The sequence below is a fragment of the Vigna unguiculata genome, chromosome 3 (genome assembly GCF_037176805.1).
Source record: "Vigna unguiculata cultivar grain cowpea cultivar isolate G323 ecotype 2 chromosome 3, ASM3717680v1, whole genome shotgun sequence".
Classification (NCBI taxonomy): domain Eukaryota; kingdom Viridiplantae; phylum Streptophyta; class Magnoliopsida; order Fabales; family Fabaceae; genus Vigna; species Vigna unguiculata.
In genome coordinates this window covers 18,062,070-18,080,064 of record NC_140794.1, presented here as the reverse complement: position 1 = coordinate 18,080,064, position 17,995 = coordinate 18,062,070, and the positions used below count along the sequence as shown (strand labels likewise).

Genomic DNA, 17,995 nt, shown 5'->3' with positions numbered 1-17,995 from the left:
TATAAGGTGAGAGAAGCTAAAACTCTTCTTCTTGCAATTTGGTTCAAATTTAAAGTTATTATTAATATGCTATGAAATTAGACTGTAATGGGTGTTTTAAATTGCTTGATGATATGCATAATTGGAAATTTTGAAATCAAAGACCTTTGGTTTGGATCTTGATTTTATGGTGTGAAAAGCGATTTTTGATTTTGAGCTTAGTGTGAACTACAAAATGGGATATTGTGGTCTCTATTGAGTGGTATAAGCTAGTTTTCATTTAGTTGTGTAATTCTTGATTCTCATTAGGATCCCAAAATATCATATGGAAATGCATAATTATGTGTTTGCGATATGCAAACTCGTTATGCGGGCCTATTTCTTGTTATGAGTCTGTTTCTTGTTGTGTGAGCCTGTTTCTTGTTGTCAAATTCAAGCTTGGTAGAGAGTCATGGAAAGCTTACTCGTTGGCGAGCATATTCTTGCTTAGCAAAGGCCAAACTTGAGTTTGGTAGAGAGTTAGAGGAGACTTGGCTGTTGAGCTAGTCCGCTCTTGCTGGGCACATTTTTCTGCATTTTGTTCTAGTGGTTTATTCGTTGGACGAGGCATTTAGTCGTTGGACAAGAACCTTTCTAGAGGTAACTCGCTAAGTGAATAGATCGGCTCGTTGAGTGAATATGCTTCAACTAGCTTATATAGGTATCTAAAGTTCAAAATCAATGATGTTTATGATCAAAAAGGCTTGTATGGTTGTATTGAATGTTGTATGAGTTGAATGAAGGGAAGAGTAGTCTTTTATTTTTATAAAATTTGTATTTTGAAAAGATTTCCTTTAAATACTTTATAGAAATAGATTGTAATATAATCTAATAATTATTTTTTTTTATAAAATTTGTATTTTGAAAAGAGTTCCTTTAAATACTTTATAAAAATACAACATAATATAATCTAATAATTGTTATTGTTTAGTTTTATGCTTAATATCAATAAATGAAATACTTTAATAGACATTTTTTATTAATTTGGGGTGTTTCATACACACTTGGTTCTCTTGATTTAACATTTTGCTTCAAGAATCCAATAGAAATGTTTTTTTACTCGTTCCTCTAACTCAAATTTTGTTGTGTTTTTCTACTCGTTCTCAAATGTCAAAATTTAGAACTTTCATTCACATCTACCAAATGAAAATTGTGAATACCTGAATTGTGCACTGTAGTGAAATTTTGCAAAAGGAAAGATGCAAAAAATCCCACATGTTTTTTTTTTTTTTTTTCAGAATCCCACAACATAATGTTGATTACTGAACACGGATCATAAATAAAAACAATATATTCATCGTTCATCCTTTAGGATTTGATAAATATTTCCAACAAACACACTAATTAAACAATAACTAAAATAACAGAAAATGAAACAACAAATCATAAGGGAAAAACCCCACTAACAAAAGCTAGAAAATGTCTATACACATTTCTTCGCTACTTAACCTTAAACGAAACCATTTTTATCTCACATCATATGGATATATGAATCAAGTGATGTGACATAAAACTTATTCTTTAAACAAAATGTTAATTCAAACTTAATCAACCCTTGTGAGGAACACTTCTCCTCTGCCAAAACTTAAGATGCACGGCTCTTTCCTCCAGCATCTGCTCAACTTCTTCCATCGGAACTCCTTTGGTTTCTGGCACGAAAATGAGAACGAAGAAAATTCCAACGAGGGCAACCAATCCAAATAACATGAATGTCCACGCTGTCCCAATAGCCACGGTCAAAGTTAAAAAGGTCTGGGAAACAACCAGATTGGAAACCCAACATGTCGTAGAAGCAATTCCTCCACATATTCCACGGTACCTTAGAGGATAGATTTCTGAATTCACAACCCATGGAACAGTTCCCATCCCTGGTGAGAAGAATATGATATACAGTGCAAGTCCCATTATTGCAAGCCAACCCATTTTGCTTGGACACCCTTTTGTGTACCATGCTCTATGATCTTTCACACAAAGACCCCTTGCGGCATCATTAACACTCAAACATGCCCCAGGTAAGAGCTGCACGCACATTATACAAAAGACATCATCAGTACGAGATTTAGTTATATATATATATATATAGCAAGTTATATACTGTGGTTATGGCATTTGACTTACTTTGTTAGAGCCGGATGCACAAAAGCCGCATTCTGCCTTTAGACACCTCATGCAGTCCCATTGAATAGGATTCAGAGCGTTGCTAAAAGCAGGACAGGTGTTGTTGAAGGAAGAGGACTCAATAGAACTAATCATTGGAGAATGAGTTTCAGTCTGGCGGAAAGTGGCGGTTAAAAGGGCCAAGGATAAAACACAGCCACACAAACTCAACAAAGCAAGTTTCTTTCGTCCAGTCTTGTCAATGAAGTATATGCTAACGATTGAACCGAATGCATTCAGCCCAGAAGTGATCAGGGACAGAAGAAGTGCAGTCTGGTTGGATGCAAAACCAGCCAACTGAACAATTGTGGGACTGTAATACATCACAGTGTTGATACCCGTAAATTGCTGGAAGAATTGAAGTCCCATTCCAGCACACAAACCTCTTCTCACAGTTTTTGTTTTCAACAGTTTGATTATGCTGATTTTGTCTGAAGGGTCTACTTCCTTCATTTCCAAAGCAACTGAATCCCGCAAAGCTTGAATTTCAGCTTCCACATCACTAGCTGGATAAATTTTCCTTAATATTGTTTTTGCTTCCTCTTCCCTTCCCTGTAGGTTACATAATAAAAACACATATAAGTATCACAAGAAAGAGTAAAGACTTGAAAAAAAAAAAAAAAGGTATGAACGATGATTAAAGCAACCTTTCTGAACAACCAACGTGGTGATTCCGGGAGTGTAAACATTAACACCGCTTGTATTACAGCAGGTGCAGCAGCCACTCCAAGCATCCACCTCCATGTACCTGGAGCCTGAATAAAAAATTAACAAAACTCTGATCACGTTTACTGAAAACAATGTCATATAGAAATTCAACTACACCCAACAGGGATATAATGCAACTAAGATATTATGCAATTCCGTTTATAATATGAGAAAATAAGTTTTGTTTTCACCATGTAAAACAGATCTATACTTTTATAATAAATTTCTTGTAGAATGGTATCTCTTATGCAATATGGCATTAAAAGAAGTAGTAAGTGAAAGAGAAGATTTTGCTGACCTTGGTGAAAGCCAAGTTGATGAGGTAGGAAAGAAATTGTCCACCAGTGATGAGGAAACTGTTGAGAGCTACAAGGGCTCCGCGAACCCTGGTGGGGGAAGTCTCAGAAATGTACAGAGGGGATGCCATGGAAGCCATTCCAACGCCGAGGCCAACAAAAACTCGACCAACGATGAGAATAGCAGGGCTAGTAGCAGCAGCCATGATAACTGACCCAATCAAAAAGAGGGAATCAGCTAAAAGGATTGATTTCCTTCTTCCGAAACGGTCGTTCATCCATCCACCGACTGCAGCACCTATAATTGCACCAGCAATTGCTGTACTCACTATAGCTTCCTGGAATTTTTACTAGTATCAAAATACTGTTTGGACATGATTCCACCATAACAATTAATTTGCACACTCAAGATGAATGCTTTTAATTCAAATCTCAACATTCAAAGAAGACCCTGCACGGTTTCACAAATTTGTACAACTAGCTAGTTCGTTATATATGATAATTTCAAGAACTTGTGCTTCAAACCCAGAAAATGAAGGGAAAATGCGGGGTTATGACCCATGATAATTAACTATGCGAACCTTTGAAAAAATCTAATTTTAGCCGTTTAAAAATTTATATCACGTGCCATGGTTTATGAAATCAGCTAAAACTAATTAACTTTTGGATTGATTAAAAAAACTAGTTAATTTTAATTAAAATTAAGATATTGTATAAGAGAAAAATAATTTTAAAATAAAATATTATCATGAATAATATTATGCCATTATTAATAATAATGAATTGCAAATGTAGGTAAGGTACTTAAAGTAAAAATATATTCTCAAGGATCTCAACTCTTTTCTCCAAAAGTGGGAAAAATAAAGTCACGAACCTTTTTTCCAATTAAAGAGATTTTTTCTTCTATCACGTTTTTTCTTCTTATACGTATTTTTACCTTTAATTTAACCTTCCTCCCAAAAAGGGAAGAAAATAAGACAAAAAACCATGAAGATTTTATTACGTTTTTTACGATATAGACCATCCATTAATTTATGTGCTTCATGAATAAGGCTATCAGCCATGAGACTTCGTAAAGACTTCAATTTTAAATCACTACTTCTTTTACTTTTTGTTTAATCGTGACGTTATTCACGTCTAATTAAATTGAAATCAAATGAAAAATACAATCATGGATCCACGTGCTTTTTTTTTTTTCAACATATTATTTTTTTTTTAATTTCATTATCTTTTGGAACGCATATCCGATGAAAAAACTTACAATCATTTTCAGTGATAAAGATAAAATTAAAAAAAACACAATATCAGTATTAAAAATTTTCTAATAGTATCTCAAACAAAATTTTTCGAAACAAAACATAAAAAATGATATTTTGTAAAATATATGAAAGCAAAAAATATTTAAAAATCAGATTATTTGATACATATAAAACTAAATTTTTTTAAATTCTATGAAGAGAGATCAACCCACCACAATAAATGATCTCGTATTTTGTAACATCAACAGTAATTTAAGAATAAAAAATAGTGAGAAAGTCAAACGTCGTAATAAATTACCGACTAAAAAGTGAGTTCAGTACTGCGTTTCTTGTGAAGTTCGAGGAAATATGCAGAACAGAACAAACTGAGTAATATACCAAAAACGTAAAATCAAACAAAAACCATAACTGACATCAGAAAATACTTTAAGTAACATCAAATCCTTAAAATAAATTCTAAATAAAATTTGTAACTATAACATGAAAAAGGTAATTACGATACCATAATGAAAAAATAAATAAACAAATTTTAAAACCAATGACTTGTCGATCAATATTTTATATTCTATTTTATAGAAAAAACACAATAAAAAAATGAAACAAAATAATTTTGTCTCTTGTAGAAAAATAATGAGAAAATATATGTATTATTTGTTTGTTAGATACCTCCTCCTACCTTTTTCAAAAGTCAATTTTTTGAAACAAAAGTTATTCCTTTTCATTTGTTATACTTTAAATTTCAAAATAATAATTTTTTAATTATATCCTTAATTTATAAAAAGTTATTCCTTTTTTGTTTTCTATTTTTAAATTTCAAATAACATATTTGTTTAATTATATCCTTACTTTAATTAATATAAAATCTATTAATTATATATTAAAATAAAAAATTTGAAAGAAATATTATAGATAATTCATTTTTAATTATATTAAAAAATAATTTAAATTAAAAAAACTTGAACAACTTTTATAGAAAAAAAAAGGTGTAATATAATTGTTTATATTCTGATAACTATCTTTCCTTTTTGTTATCTCTTTTTCCCTCCCTCATCTTTCTTCTCTCCAAACCAAACCCACAATAACTGAATGGATTACAAAATCCTCCAAATCGTGACAAAGGATAGAGGTACAAAACCATATGCGTGTGTTTCTGCGTGCAACTTTGCTTATTGTGACAGAAAAAAAAAATGATGAGAACATTAACTTCCATTAAATAAAAACAGAGGATTCATGTAGGTTGAGTTTAATTGAATGATAAAAACGGTTTTCATTTATATTTCATTGTTTTGACTCTTTGGTGTGATAAGTATCATGCATTCAATTACCTGAAGCCATGTCTTCCTATCCACAGCTTTGAAATCATCCCTAATATACAGAAGAGCACCAGATATGACCCCTGCCAAAACATACACCAACCGATCAATCGCAAACTCGAAACCGAAGACATAAAAGCAATCACTGACACTTGTTTTGAAGAATTTTATTTCAACGAATAATTTACGAGAAGAAACAATTGATCATGAGAAAACTACAGTAGAAAAGAGAGAACAATGTTTGAATTGATTTGATTTATTACCGGTGTCGTAGCCAAAAAGAAGACCACCAATTCCAGCAGAGAAAGCGAGCCGAAGAATGTAGGGATTCTTCCATGAGAGGGAGAGACATTCTCTGAAGGCAGAGACATCAGCCTCTGGTACTCCTCCCTCCATCGCAAACGTTGGTTATGAACAGAGAGAGAGAGAGAGAGAGAGAGAGAGAGAGAGAGAGAGAGAGAGAGAGAGAGAGAGAGAGAGAAAGAACTATGAACAGAGAGAAAGAGCTACAAACAGAGAAAAAGACTGAAAAAAGTGAGAGGGATGAGAATGAGTGAGAGAGGGAAGCACTCTATTTATAGAGAGACCCTGGTTTGGCTTACAGACTCCAACATCACTCTTTTTTCTGTTTTATTTTTTATCGATTTAATTTATCTTTTTAATTAGATGATATTAGATAATTTTATAGATTTATATTTTAATATAATTAATATAATCAATAACATTTATTAATATCTTATCTTCATCACTTCCTTACTTTTCCAGTGTCAGGCTTTTGAAAAACTGTTATTTTTATTTATTTTCATTGACACAATAACTCATTCATCAAATTGAGAAAAATTAATTATATCTTATATGACTACTTTTCTATTAACGCTGACCTATATCATGGAAAAAAAAATTATAAGTAATATGATTTTACTAATAATAAAAAAGGACGACAAACCATTTAATGAGAAACAAGTAAATTTATTACATTTTTTATCAAAATATTAAAAGCTTTTAACCATTCAAAAGACACGGAAGTAATAATGTTTAGAGTTTAATGACAATATAAAATAAAACGTTTTCCTTCAATTACATATCATTAGTGATACGATTATATGAAAATAATCTTTGCAAGAATAGATATTTTTTTATGATGATATAATAATTTTATATTATTTTTTTCATCGACAAAAATATTAGTTACTAGAATTTCTTTCGCTGTATCCGAACCTTCCACCTTATATTAATGTTTTCTTCTGTGACACTTATTATATGCTATGACGATGAAGACAAATAGAAAAAATATTATTGTGTAAATGGTTGTACATTTATTAATACTGTCAGTACATTTTTTTTACTCTCTTTCTTTAATATTAACTTTTCATTTAATATTGGTTTTCTTAATTAGTAATTGGGATTGTCGTAACACCTATTAATTGTTTTATATATCATTAACTATATTAAACATAAGAGTTTAGTTATGATATATTTTTAGTGTGAAAATTTTACATCTAGATTAATCTCATTCAGTTTAAAGTTTTGACTCAATAAGAAATACTTTCTGTTGTCTTTATTACGATCACATCTTGTTTTATAAAAACTATTATTTTTTTTTTCATAAACATTTTATAATTATTTACATGATTTTATATTTATTCTTTATTTATCTATTAATAACTTGTAAGTTGAGATTTGTATATGGATGGTCCTTTAGCGGTCCAATAACAACTCTGATACCATGTTAGAAGATTGATTTTTTAAGTTTAATTCAATCTCATATAATCAACTTATAATATGATATTTACACTCTATTTATATAATATAAAATTGTCCAATTTCTAATCGATGTACGACTTCCAACCTTATCTTATTGCATATTGTAACTCTTGATAATAAAAACTAATTTGGTACATTTTTCATATTTTTAAAAAATTAAATTCAATTATATGGTTTTATTAGTATGTATAAGAACTACCTTATATATTAAGGAGTAGGAAGAGTACGAAAGTGTAATTTTGGTGGATTGTGTAAATCTTTGAAATAGTGCAAAACCAGGCTCGGATTGCCTTGACTAACTGGATATAGCTCAATTTTAAGTGAAACAATATGAAAATATGTGTGCATGTCTTTGATCTTTCTCTCTTTGATTATTATTTGATAAAGAGCTTCAAGAAATGTGTTTTTAGTAATCTTTGTATGGTATTCTTTTGATTTGATATAATCTAAAACTATAATTCTATTTATATTACCGAATGGAATCAATCTTGATGAGTTGCCCAAATTGTTTATGAGTTTATCATCAATTTTGTTTTTCTATACAATTCCCCAATATTTCAATCAATTGTTTATGTGTTTTAATTTGTTGAAAAATGTTGATCTGTCTGGTTGAGTCTCTGATTAATGAAATCAACGTGTTAACTATGTTTTCAATTGGTTGAAAATGCATGTTCCAATAATAATTACATACTGAGTTAGTCATTCTAATTCAATTAAAATTTCTTTTACAAATTTTAAAAGAACTAAAGTTTTTGAAAAGATCAATTCAACCCTCCTTCTTAGCTAATTCCTTCTTTCACTATTTACATATAAGTTTTAGAAACCCTCCATAAGTGTCAAATATTTTTTAAGAAATCCCAGTACAATTTGGTAACTTACAAATTTTTACCTTTTTTTTTCATTTTTCCTCTTTTATCATAATTTCATAATTTTGTAATTCGATCATTCACATATTTTATCTCTTTCACAGCCTATCATGCCTCTCACCCTGTACAAGGAAAAAGAAGCTTTTTTCTCTCTCTTGTTATGCTAATTTGAAGCCCATCCCACTCTTTCTCTTTTAATTCAATCTCATCTCAGTTGACTTTTAAGCTCACATTCTGATTGTGCATGGCGTTGTATGTTTCTACTACTCTCTTTCGATTTTTTGAATTGATTTTCAATTTCACTCTTTCTCATGCCTTAATTGAACTATTTGCATAAATTTTTGTGTTCTCTCACTCTTTCTCATGCCTTAATTGAACTATTTGCATAAATTTTTGTGTTCTCTGAGTGAATGTTCTTGAAGGGATAGAGAGGGAAAGGTGGAGTTGATGAAAGGTAATAATAAAGAGATTTGAAGGTAAAGTTTGTGAAAAATTATATATGTGATAATAAAAGAAATATTTTAATAGATGAAATTGTTAAATTATAATTTTACTCTTATAATAATATAAAATAAATTATAATTATTATTGTTATTATTATAATAATGATATTAATAATAATAATTTTTATTATTATTAGCATTAATATTATTATTATTATCAGTATTATTATAATAATAATAACTATTATTATTATTAATTATTATGACTATTACTTATTAAGAAAGTTTAATAATAATAATTATTAATTTTGTTCAATAATTTAAATTTCACAATTAATATTATTAGTACTGGAATTTAAAAAATATAAAAGTTATGGATAAGTAAAAGTATAGGTGCTGAGATGTATTTTCCTCCTCATCTCTTCATCAATGCAATGATGGGTATATTCTATTTGTCTTCAAATCTATTTGCGCAGGTTAAACTCTAAATAACTACAAATGAACACAAGTGTGTTTTTGATTATCGCTTTAGGCAGATTAAAACTGATGGTGGACTGGTGAGTGAGAATTTAGAATTTGAATGTTTTATATTTTGGATGTTCAATTAGGACTCTTTAACTTCGTTCATAATCAGCAAGATATATTATTATATTCAAGTACATACGCATCTAAAACGAACAATATTAAAATATTTTATTACTTTTATTTAAATTGAGCAACTTATTCATTTATCATAATTGAAATAATTAATATAATTTTATTTTTATAATATATTCGTAAAAGAAATATTGGGATTAGCCATGCAAATAGGACGAAAAAAAGATAACAGTTTTTCAATCTCTTTCGGCCTGTGCATATTTCAATATGCTTCGTAAATTAATGGAATGTTTAAAATCCTTATTTATACTATTCTATACTTATACTTCTATCTATATTTCTATACTATTATATATAGAAAGATTAAGGGTTTTAACATATATAATTTTTCTCTAATTTTACCCTTTTAAGTGGTTTTTTTTTAATTTAACTGCTTTTTATTTTAAAATTTGACAATTTTTTTTTAAATTTAATCAATTTTAAAACTAAAATAACTATCTACAATAAAATACTACTTAAAAAATAAACATAATAAAATTAAAAAATATTTATATTTTCTTTTATAACTATAATATAATAATTTTATTATTTTTTGTTATTATAAAAAAAATTAACACACATGTGTTTCAATTTTACCCATTGTTTTAAAATTAACATAATTATTTGACCAATTTTATCCGAAGTGATTATTTTTTAAAATTTAACCACTTTTTTACTTAATTTTTTTTAAGACTAAAATAGTTATTTACAATAAAAATAATTATAAAATAAGTAAAAATTATTTTTATTATAATAATTATTTTAATTTACTTTTATAATTATATTTTTTTTGTCGTAAAAAAAAATGCAACACACATATCCACAGTTTTTTTTTTCAAGTTTACCCTTTATTAAGTAGTCATTTATCAGTTTTTTTCCTTTTAATAATAATTTTTTTTAAAATTGAACCGTTTTTTTCCAAATTTAACCTTTTCTAATATAATAATTTTTTAAACTAAAATATTTATTTTTAATAAAAGATTACATGTAAAATAAATATAAATTATCAACAATAAAATTATTAAAATATTTATATTTATTTATTTTTTATTTTTTAGTATCATAAAAAAATTGAACATACATTAATATGGTATGATTAATATTGATTGGTCCGTTCGTCAAACAAATGAGAAGAAAGATAGATTTAGAAATATATATTACATGAAAAGAAGATATTAGAAAATTTGTTTTATTATTCATTTAATTTAATAGTATTCTAAAATTTAATTTTTTAATCATTTGATATTTCTAAATTCTTTTTTATTTATATTTATTTTTTCCGATGTACATAAAATTTATTTTACTTTTTATCCATTTATTTTGTTTTTAATCTAATTTGTTTATAATATTTTTTTAATTCTTAATTTTATCCTTTTATAACTTCTAAATAATTTGTTATTTTATACTACTTTTTTCATTTCTTAATTTTATCTTTTTAAGATTTAGACGGTCATATGAAAAAATATTTCTACAAAAATTATTTTACTCTTTTATCTATTTCATTTCTATTTAATTTGTTTTGAAACTGATTTACCGTAAAAATAGTAATATATTTCAACTCTATCATTTAATATCTAATAAATTATTATTTTAGTTCTTAAATAGAACTATTATTTTCTCAAATCTAAAACTATTATTTTAGCTATTAAATAAAGTATTACTTTCTCAAATTTAAAATTTTTATATCAGTATCCAAAATTTCAATTATCTATAAAGTTAGAATTATTTTGTTAATCTATTTAATCCATGATATGCATTTGTAAAAATTATTCAAATATTTGTTTATTTTTAAAATAAATAAGTAATTATTTTTATAATGTGTGTCCTTATATATCTTTTAATCATTACTAAAAAAATTCTAATTTTTAATATATTTAAAGAATAAATTATAATTAAAATAAAAACTCAATTGTTCTATACTATTTTTTTCATTCCTAATTTTATCCTTATATAATTTTTTTATTACTCGGTCATTTAATAATTTATTAAAGAATAATTTATATTAAAGTATTAATTAATTTTCTATACTATTGTTTTCATTTTTCGTTTTATCCTTTTATGATTTCTAATTACTTGATTATTTAATAAAATTATATTTAGAAAGATATATTTTATTTTTATTTCTTAAATTAATATTATTTAAAAAATAATATATATTTATTAACAATACAAAATATTTATACTACAATACACAAAATTATCTCCTAAATGGATTTTTGTTCATAGTAATAAATAAGTAATTCTTTTAACGTGTGTCCTTATGCACATTTTAACGAGTCTATCTATATATTAATTAGACGAGTATAGAAAAAAACATTAGATGACGCATTTTGCTCATTAATTAAACAAATATAACAAAAATTATTGAACGGATCTTGCAATACACATTAGACCAATATGTTCATGCCCTGATTAGACTAGTATAACATAAAACATTATTGTACCTTTATCTTTATAGATGCATGCATTAAATATTGTTGCATATTTGCTTAACATGGTTCCCGATGAGGCAAATCCTAAGACTCCTTATGAACTACAGATAGGAAGAAAATCCAATTTAAGACGTTTTCATCTTTTGGAGTTGTCCACTAAATATAAGAGTGTATAATCCTCATGAAAAAAATTGTGATACAAGAACTATTAGTAGTTTCTTCATCGACTATCATGCATAGTCTCAAAGATATAATTTCTATTGTCTAAACCATAGTACAAGAATAGTTGAGTCTAGTAATGCTCAATTATTTGAAAAGGACCAATTTAGTAGGCGTGAGAAATCATGAAAGGTTGATATTGTAGAAGCTCATGGTGAATCTTTTTCGCCTAATGTTTCTAGTACGGATGTTGTTCCTCTAGTGTTATTAAATCAAATAATAACAAGAGACAACAAAATGGTATCTAAAACCCACAAGATGAGCATTTGGTTAATGAACAAAAGAAATGTGCAAGTCACTGATGAACAAGTGATAGAAAAGGCACAAGAAATAAAAAGAAGGTCTAAAAAAGACAAAGAAGACCAACTATTACAAGTAATTTTATTGTGTATTCGCTTGAGCATAAATGTGAATTGAGTATTGATGAGGATCTAGTCTTATTTAAACAAGTCAATGAAAATGACAATTTAGAAAAGTGGTCGAATTTTGTGAAAGAAGAGTTGAAATCAATGGATTACAATAAAGTATGGAATCTAGTGAATGCCTAAAGGTAAAAAAGAATCAGTTATAGATGAGTCTTTAAGACCAAACATGACTCAAAAAATAATGTTGAAAGGTAGGGGTGATCATGGATTGGATTTTTAATGATCCAATCCATATCCATTTTATATCCAAATAACTAGATCAGATTTTCGATCCAAATCCATTTTTTCAGCAGAACTAGTTTGGATTTTTATTAAATCTAGATCCAAATATTTGGATCAAGATTAAATCCAAATCCAAATATTTGGATCAAGTTCAAAATCCAGAATTCATTTTTTATAAAAGAAACCTTAATTGAATTTTCTAAAAAGAACTTGTGTCCTTAGGACCAACATGATCAAATTTGGTAGAATATTGGTTGGGGCCATCTCGACCGAATTTGAGCATGGGACCGACTAGGCTAACTTTTGATCGCTGCCGACTCAGCCAAATTTTGGTCGGGGCCGACTTGGTCGAATTCAGCCGAATTTTGGCTAGGATCGACTCGGTCGAATCGAACAAATTTTGGTCACAACAAACTCAGTTGAATATGTTCAAATTTCAGTCACGTCCGACACGGTAAAATTTGGCCAAATTTCGGGGACGACATGGTCGCATACGACCAAATTTGGGCCAGGGCCGACTCGGCAAAATTTTTAGTCGGGATCGATTTGACTAGATTCGACCAAATTTCAGTCGGGATCGACTTAGCCTAATATGACCAAATTTTTGCCAGAACCAACTTAACTGAGAATGGCCAAATTTGGGCTAGGGCCTACTCAACAAAATTTCGGTCAGGGTTGACTCAACTGAATTCGTCGATTGTGGCCGACTCAACTGAATAAGTCTAAACTTCATTTTGGGTTGACTCGATCGAATATGAATAAATTTATGTCAGGTCGACTCGACCAAATTTAGGTCGGGGCCAACTTGACAGAATTTTGACCGAGGCCAAGGCAACTGAATACGACCAAATTTCGGTCCTAGATGACTTAGTCAAATACGGTCAAATTTCATTTGGGGCAACTCAGCATAAAATGACCAAATTTGGGCCAAGCCAACTCGACCGAATTTCGATCGGGGATAACTCAACTACCAAATTTCGACCACGAACGGCTCCGCCAAATGGGTCGAATTTCGCTTAGGACCGACTCGGCCATATTCCGCCAAATTCGGGTCAAGGCCGACTTTGCCAAATTTTCATCATGGCTAACGCGACTAAATTTGACCGAATTTTGGCCAAAGTTGACTAGGCTTAATATGACCAAATTTTGGTTGTGGCCAACTCAGCCAAATATAACCAAATTTCGTCCGGAGCCGACTTAGCCCAATGTGGTTAAATTTGGGTCGGGGTCGACTTTGCCGAATACAGTCAAATTTGGTTAAGGGTGGATTGGTTCAAATTTTAGCCAGGATCCACTCAACTGAATACGCTGAGTATGAACCAATTTCGTACAAGGCCGACTTTGCTGTATACAACCAAATTTGGGCTAGACCATCTCGACCTAAAGCCCAACCCAATTAAAAATTTATATTGAAAATTTGGATTGAATTTTTTAGATTATCCATTATTGAAAATCTAGATTTAGAGAATGGATATCTAGTCCATAAAATATATAAAATATATATATATTGAAATCCAGATCTAATAAAATGGATTTTAAATGGATTGCATTTTTAGTAAAATGGATCTTAAATGGATTGGATCGGAGCAAAAGTGGATTAGATCAAGAAAATTGGATTTTTTTGCCACCCCTATTGAAAGGTATAAGAATAGATTAGTTGTCAAAGGTTTTTCACTCAAAAAGATGACATTGACTACAAAGAGACATTCTTTCCAAATTCTAAGAAGGACTTAAGATTTTTTTTTGTGGCTTTGGTAGCTCAATACGACTTAGAGCTTTACCAAATGGATGTAAAAACCACCTTTTTAAATGGTGACTTAGAGGAAAACAAATATTGGATATGTGGAGTTAAGGAAATCCACCTTTGGATACATCTGTCTTTTGGTTTAAGGAATCATGTAAAAGTGCAAAACAATTCATAATTGTCACTTCTACTATAGAGGTTGTTCACTTACCGTTGGGGTTGTAACTTTTCTAGCAAGTATACTGGGTCAGTTGTAGTGTAATAAGGTCGTATCCACAAGGATTTGGTAATTAAATCAATAGTCTATAATCTACTCGAGTTTGACAATAAAACAATAATAAAGATTTGGTTTTGGTATGTTAAAATATATTAAAACTAAGTTTGAGAGAAGTGGTGATGATTAAGGTGTTGGGATTGAACTTGGCTTCTTAAGTATACTGCAATGCCTTTAATTATCTATAAATTTTCTTCTTTATTTTAGTGTTTCTAGAAGTACGCTTCACTTGTACATCTAACCTCATGTTTGAGAGTTAGAACCTAAGGGTGTGAGACGCAAAATATCCCTATCCAGGTGGAGGAACCCTCGCATTGAGAACAAGACTCTTTAAATCAACTAAACCCGCATATCCATGTTTGGTATATGCCAAGGGTTAGGAGACCTTGTTGATCTAAACACTAGACCAAATGTCTTTACATCTAGTGCTAATGAGGTATGATGATTGGTCAAATCACCACGAAATTCAATACAAATCAAGTAACCAACACGTAAAACAAGAACAAAATAAATATATATATATATATATATATATATATATACATATATATATATGTATATATATACATATATATACATATATATATATATATATATATATACATATATATATATATATATATATATATACATATATATATATATATATATATGTATATATATATATATGTATATATATATATATATATACATATATATATATATACATATATATATATATATATGTATATATATATATATATATATATATATATAATCAACTACAGTACAAAGAGAGTTTAGAAGTTACATTCAATCCCAACTATAAAGGTATTCGTTATTCATAATCATGTGTACAAGAAGAACAAGGAGTAGCTTTCCCCCTTCCATAGCTTTACAAGAATATATAATAAGGTCCTAATCTATCTATGGAGTTTCTCTCTTTAAAGTGATTTAAAAAATTAGCATATGAACCCTAGGGACATGCCATAGAAATTTAAGTGATGCTCTAGCTTTCATTCTTGAAGTTTAGCCATGGAGGTTTACTTTATGAGTGGGTTTCTTCCCAAGCTTGGGAAATCAACTATGGAGGTCAGCAATGGAGGTTTACCTGCCATAGAGGTTTTTCTTTGATGCTCAGCTTCAAATATAGAGCTTGATGTTTCCTTGTAGTAAAGGTTTCTTAGAATGTGGCTCAATGCCAAATTCACTACTCAACCGCAAGCTTAATTTTAACTTTTCTCAGTTCATTTTTTTTGCTTGAGCTGCAACTTTTGGGGCTTAGTACCAACTTCATAATTTCCTTCATTTTACCTGCAAAAATAGCACAAATGTATAATATTCCACTTTTTATGATTTCTCATCACCACATTTTGTATTTATGTGCAATTAGGGCAAATCTAATGACTTTTACATTGAATTAATGCAAGATAAGTGTCTAAATGATATGCAATTTAACTAATACTAGACACTTATCAAAGGTTAAATTTGCGACATGCTTTGAGGTCATAATTCAAGCACTATATATGGTTGCAAATATTTACTTTTGGTTTCATATTATTGTTATTGTTGCTAGACAGGTGAGGATTTATTCTGATAATTATGTAATTGTTTTCTTTTCTAAGAATGATAAATACTTGAAAGGAGAAAAGCACATGGATTTGAAGTATTTATCGGTTAAAGAAGAATTACACAAGCAAAATGTGTCAATTGAGCATATTGTACAAACTTAATGATAGCACATCTATTAACAAGAAGTTTACCACCTAAGACTTTCATTGGTCATGTTGAAAGGATGGGTATAATGGACAAGTTCTTGTTAGCAATGTAGTTTGGTGTATATGTATACATTGTGGTTGTAATGCTTATATTGCTTGACACTTGTGATTTCCAATATATATGCTCTATTTATTTCGTCATTTACATTACATAGTATTTATTACAAAGGATTTCCAAAAAGCAATAATGAATTTTAAAGGCCTTTTGTGGATTGTGAGCATGTTAATTAATGATAAATATCTTACTATGTTGAGAAATTTGATTATTGAGCTTTAGTTTCCTTATATTAGTTTACTTTTTTCATCTATGTATTTACTTAATTTTTTCATAATAGATATTTTTTTGCCTTTTGTGGATTGTGAGCAGGTTAGTTAATCACAAATCTCTTAATATGTCGAGGAATTTGATTATTGAGCTTTAGTTTGTTTACTTTTTTCATATATGTATTTATTTAGTTTTTTGATAATAGGTATTTTTTGCCTGTGTATGATGTAATTTTATCATGGATTAGGTGTAGTCTTCCCATTTTTTTTTGTTCTTTTCCTTTTCTTTTTATAAAAAATGATATTAACACTTAGCATGAGCTTTTTTGGAAATGAGAAAATGTATGTATGAAAGGAAATTAAATATTAATTAAAGTAAAGTTTAATGATTTGTGATAAATATTATTGTTAAATAACTTGCAACTGCTATAATGAAATTTTCTAACTTAATTTAATGTAGGATAATGACTTGAAAAATTCCATGTATAATTCTTAAAGTTTAATGTTGAATTTTCAAAACATTATACATGTGAAAGAATGTCAAATTATTTTAATTTAATATTTACTTATGTAATTTATAGAATGATTTTAACATAAAGATTTCTAAGATGATGATTATATATAAATATATTAAAGTTATAAAAAATATTTTAGAGATTCTAAAATTAATTTTCTCTCTTATTACTTTATTTAGAATATTATTGTTTTTTAATAATGTTTTAAAAAATTTGACATCTATCGCCTAAAAATTACTATCCTAATACTTGACCGGTGAGAAAAACATATCTTAGATAATTTTTATTTTTTTTATATCATCAAAAGAAGGAAGTAAGAGAAGAAAAAATATTAATTAGTGTCAAATAAATATTTTTCTATAGAGATCTTGTAAGTTATCTTGAACCTTTTACCATTTAATTCTAATTCCAAATTACAAGCTTGCAATTTTTCTTAGGATTGGGGAATGATCACAAATTGTACGCTATCTGATTGATGAAATGTGAATTAAATTTTCACTAAATGGTTACAAATTGTGCAGAAATAGAATTTTACTACATCGCTTGTGCTTATGTTTAAAACTGTTTCGTTGAAGAATTGAAATGTACTAGTTCCACTTGAACTGTTTGATTAAATGCTTCAACCAATTAGGCATTAATTACTCAATGATCAGGAAAGCACCGACAACGAGTAATTTCAAGAA

General features: G+C 28.5%; 1 protein-coding gene across 1 annotated transcript; it reads right to left on the bottom strand.

The window, feature by feature from the left end:
* Nucleotides 1–1,294: 1,294 nt before the first annotated feature.
* On the bottom strand, nucleotides 1,295–6,293 carry LOC114179789 (putative inositol transporter 2). The gene is made up of 6 exons (XM_028066245.2): nucleotides 6,015–6,293; nucleotides 5,764–5,834; nucleotides 3,182–3,517; nucleotides 2,823–2,930; nucleotides 2,137–2,727; nucleotides 1,295–2,037 (listed from the first exon to the last, which is right to left on the bottom strand). The coding sequence occupies exons 1-6, from the start codon at nucleotides 6,145–6,147 to the stop codon at nucleotides 1,567–1,569; spliced, it is 1,710 nt and encodes a 569-aa protein (XP_027922046.1). The 5' UTR covers nucleotides 6,148–6,293; the 3' UTR covers nucleotides 1,295–1,566.
* Nucleotides 6,294–17,995: the final 11,702 nt, after the last annotated feature.

What these genes read in the sequence shown, in the direction of transcription:
- LOC114179789 (XM_028066245.2), bottom strand. Translation starts at nt 6,147, where the DNA reads ATGGAGGGAGGAGTACCAGAGGCTGATGTCTCTGCCTTCAGAGAATGT. An exon ending in CACGTTGGTTGTTCAGAAAG is followed by an intron (nt 2,728 to 2,822) that starts GTTGCTTTAATC and finishes TGTAACCTACAG; the next exon opens with GGAAGGGAAGAGGAAGCAAA. An exon ending in GTGCATCCGGCTCTAACAAA is followed by an intron (nt 2,038 to 2,136) that starts GTAAGTCAAATG and finishes ATGTGCGTGCAG; the next exon opens with CTCTTACCTGGGGCATGTTT.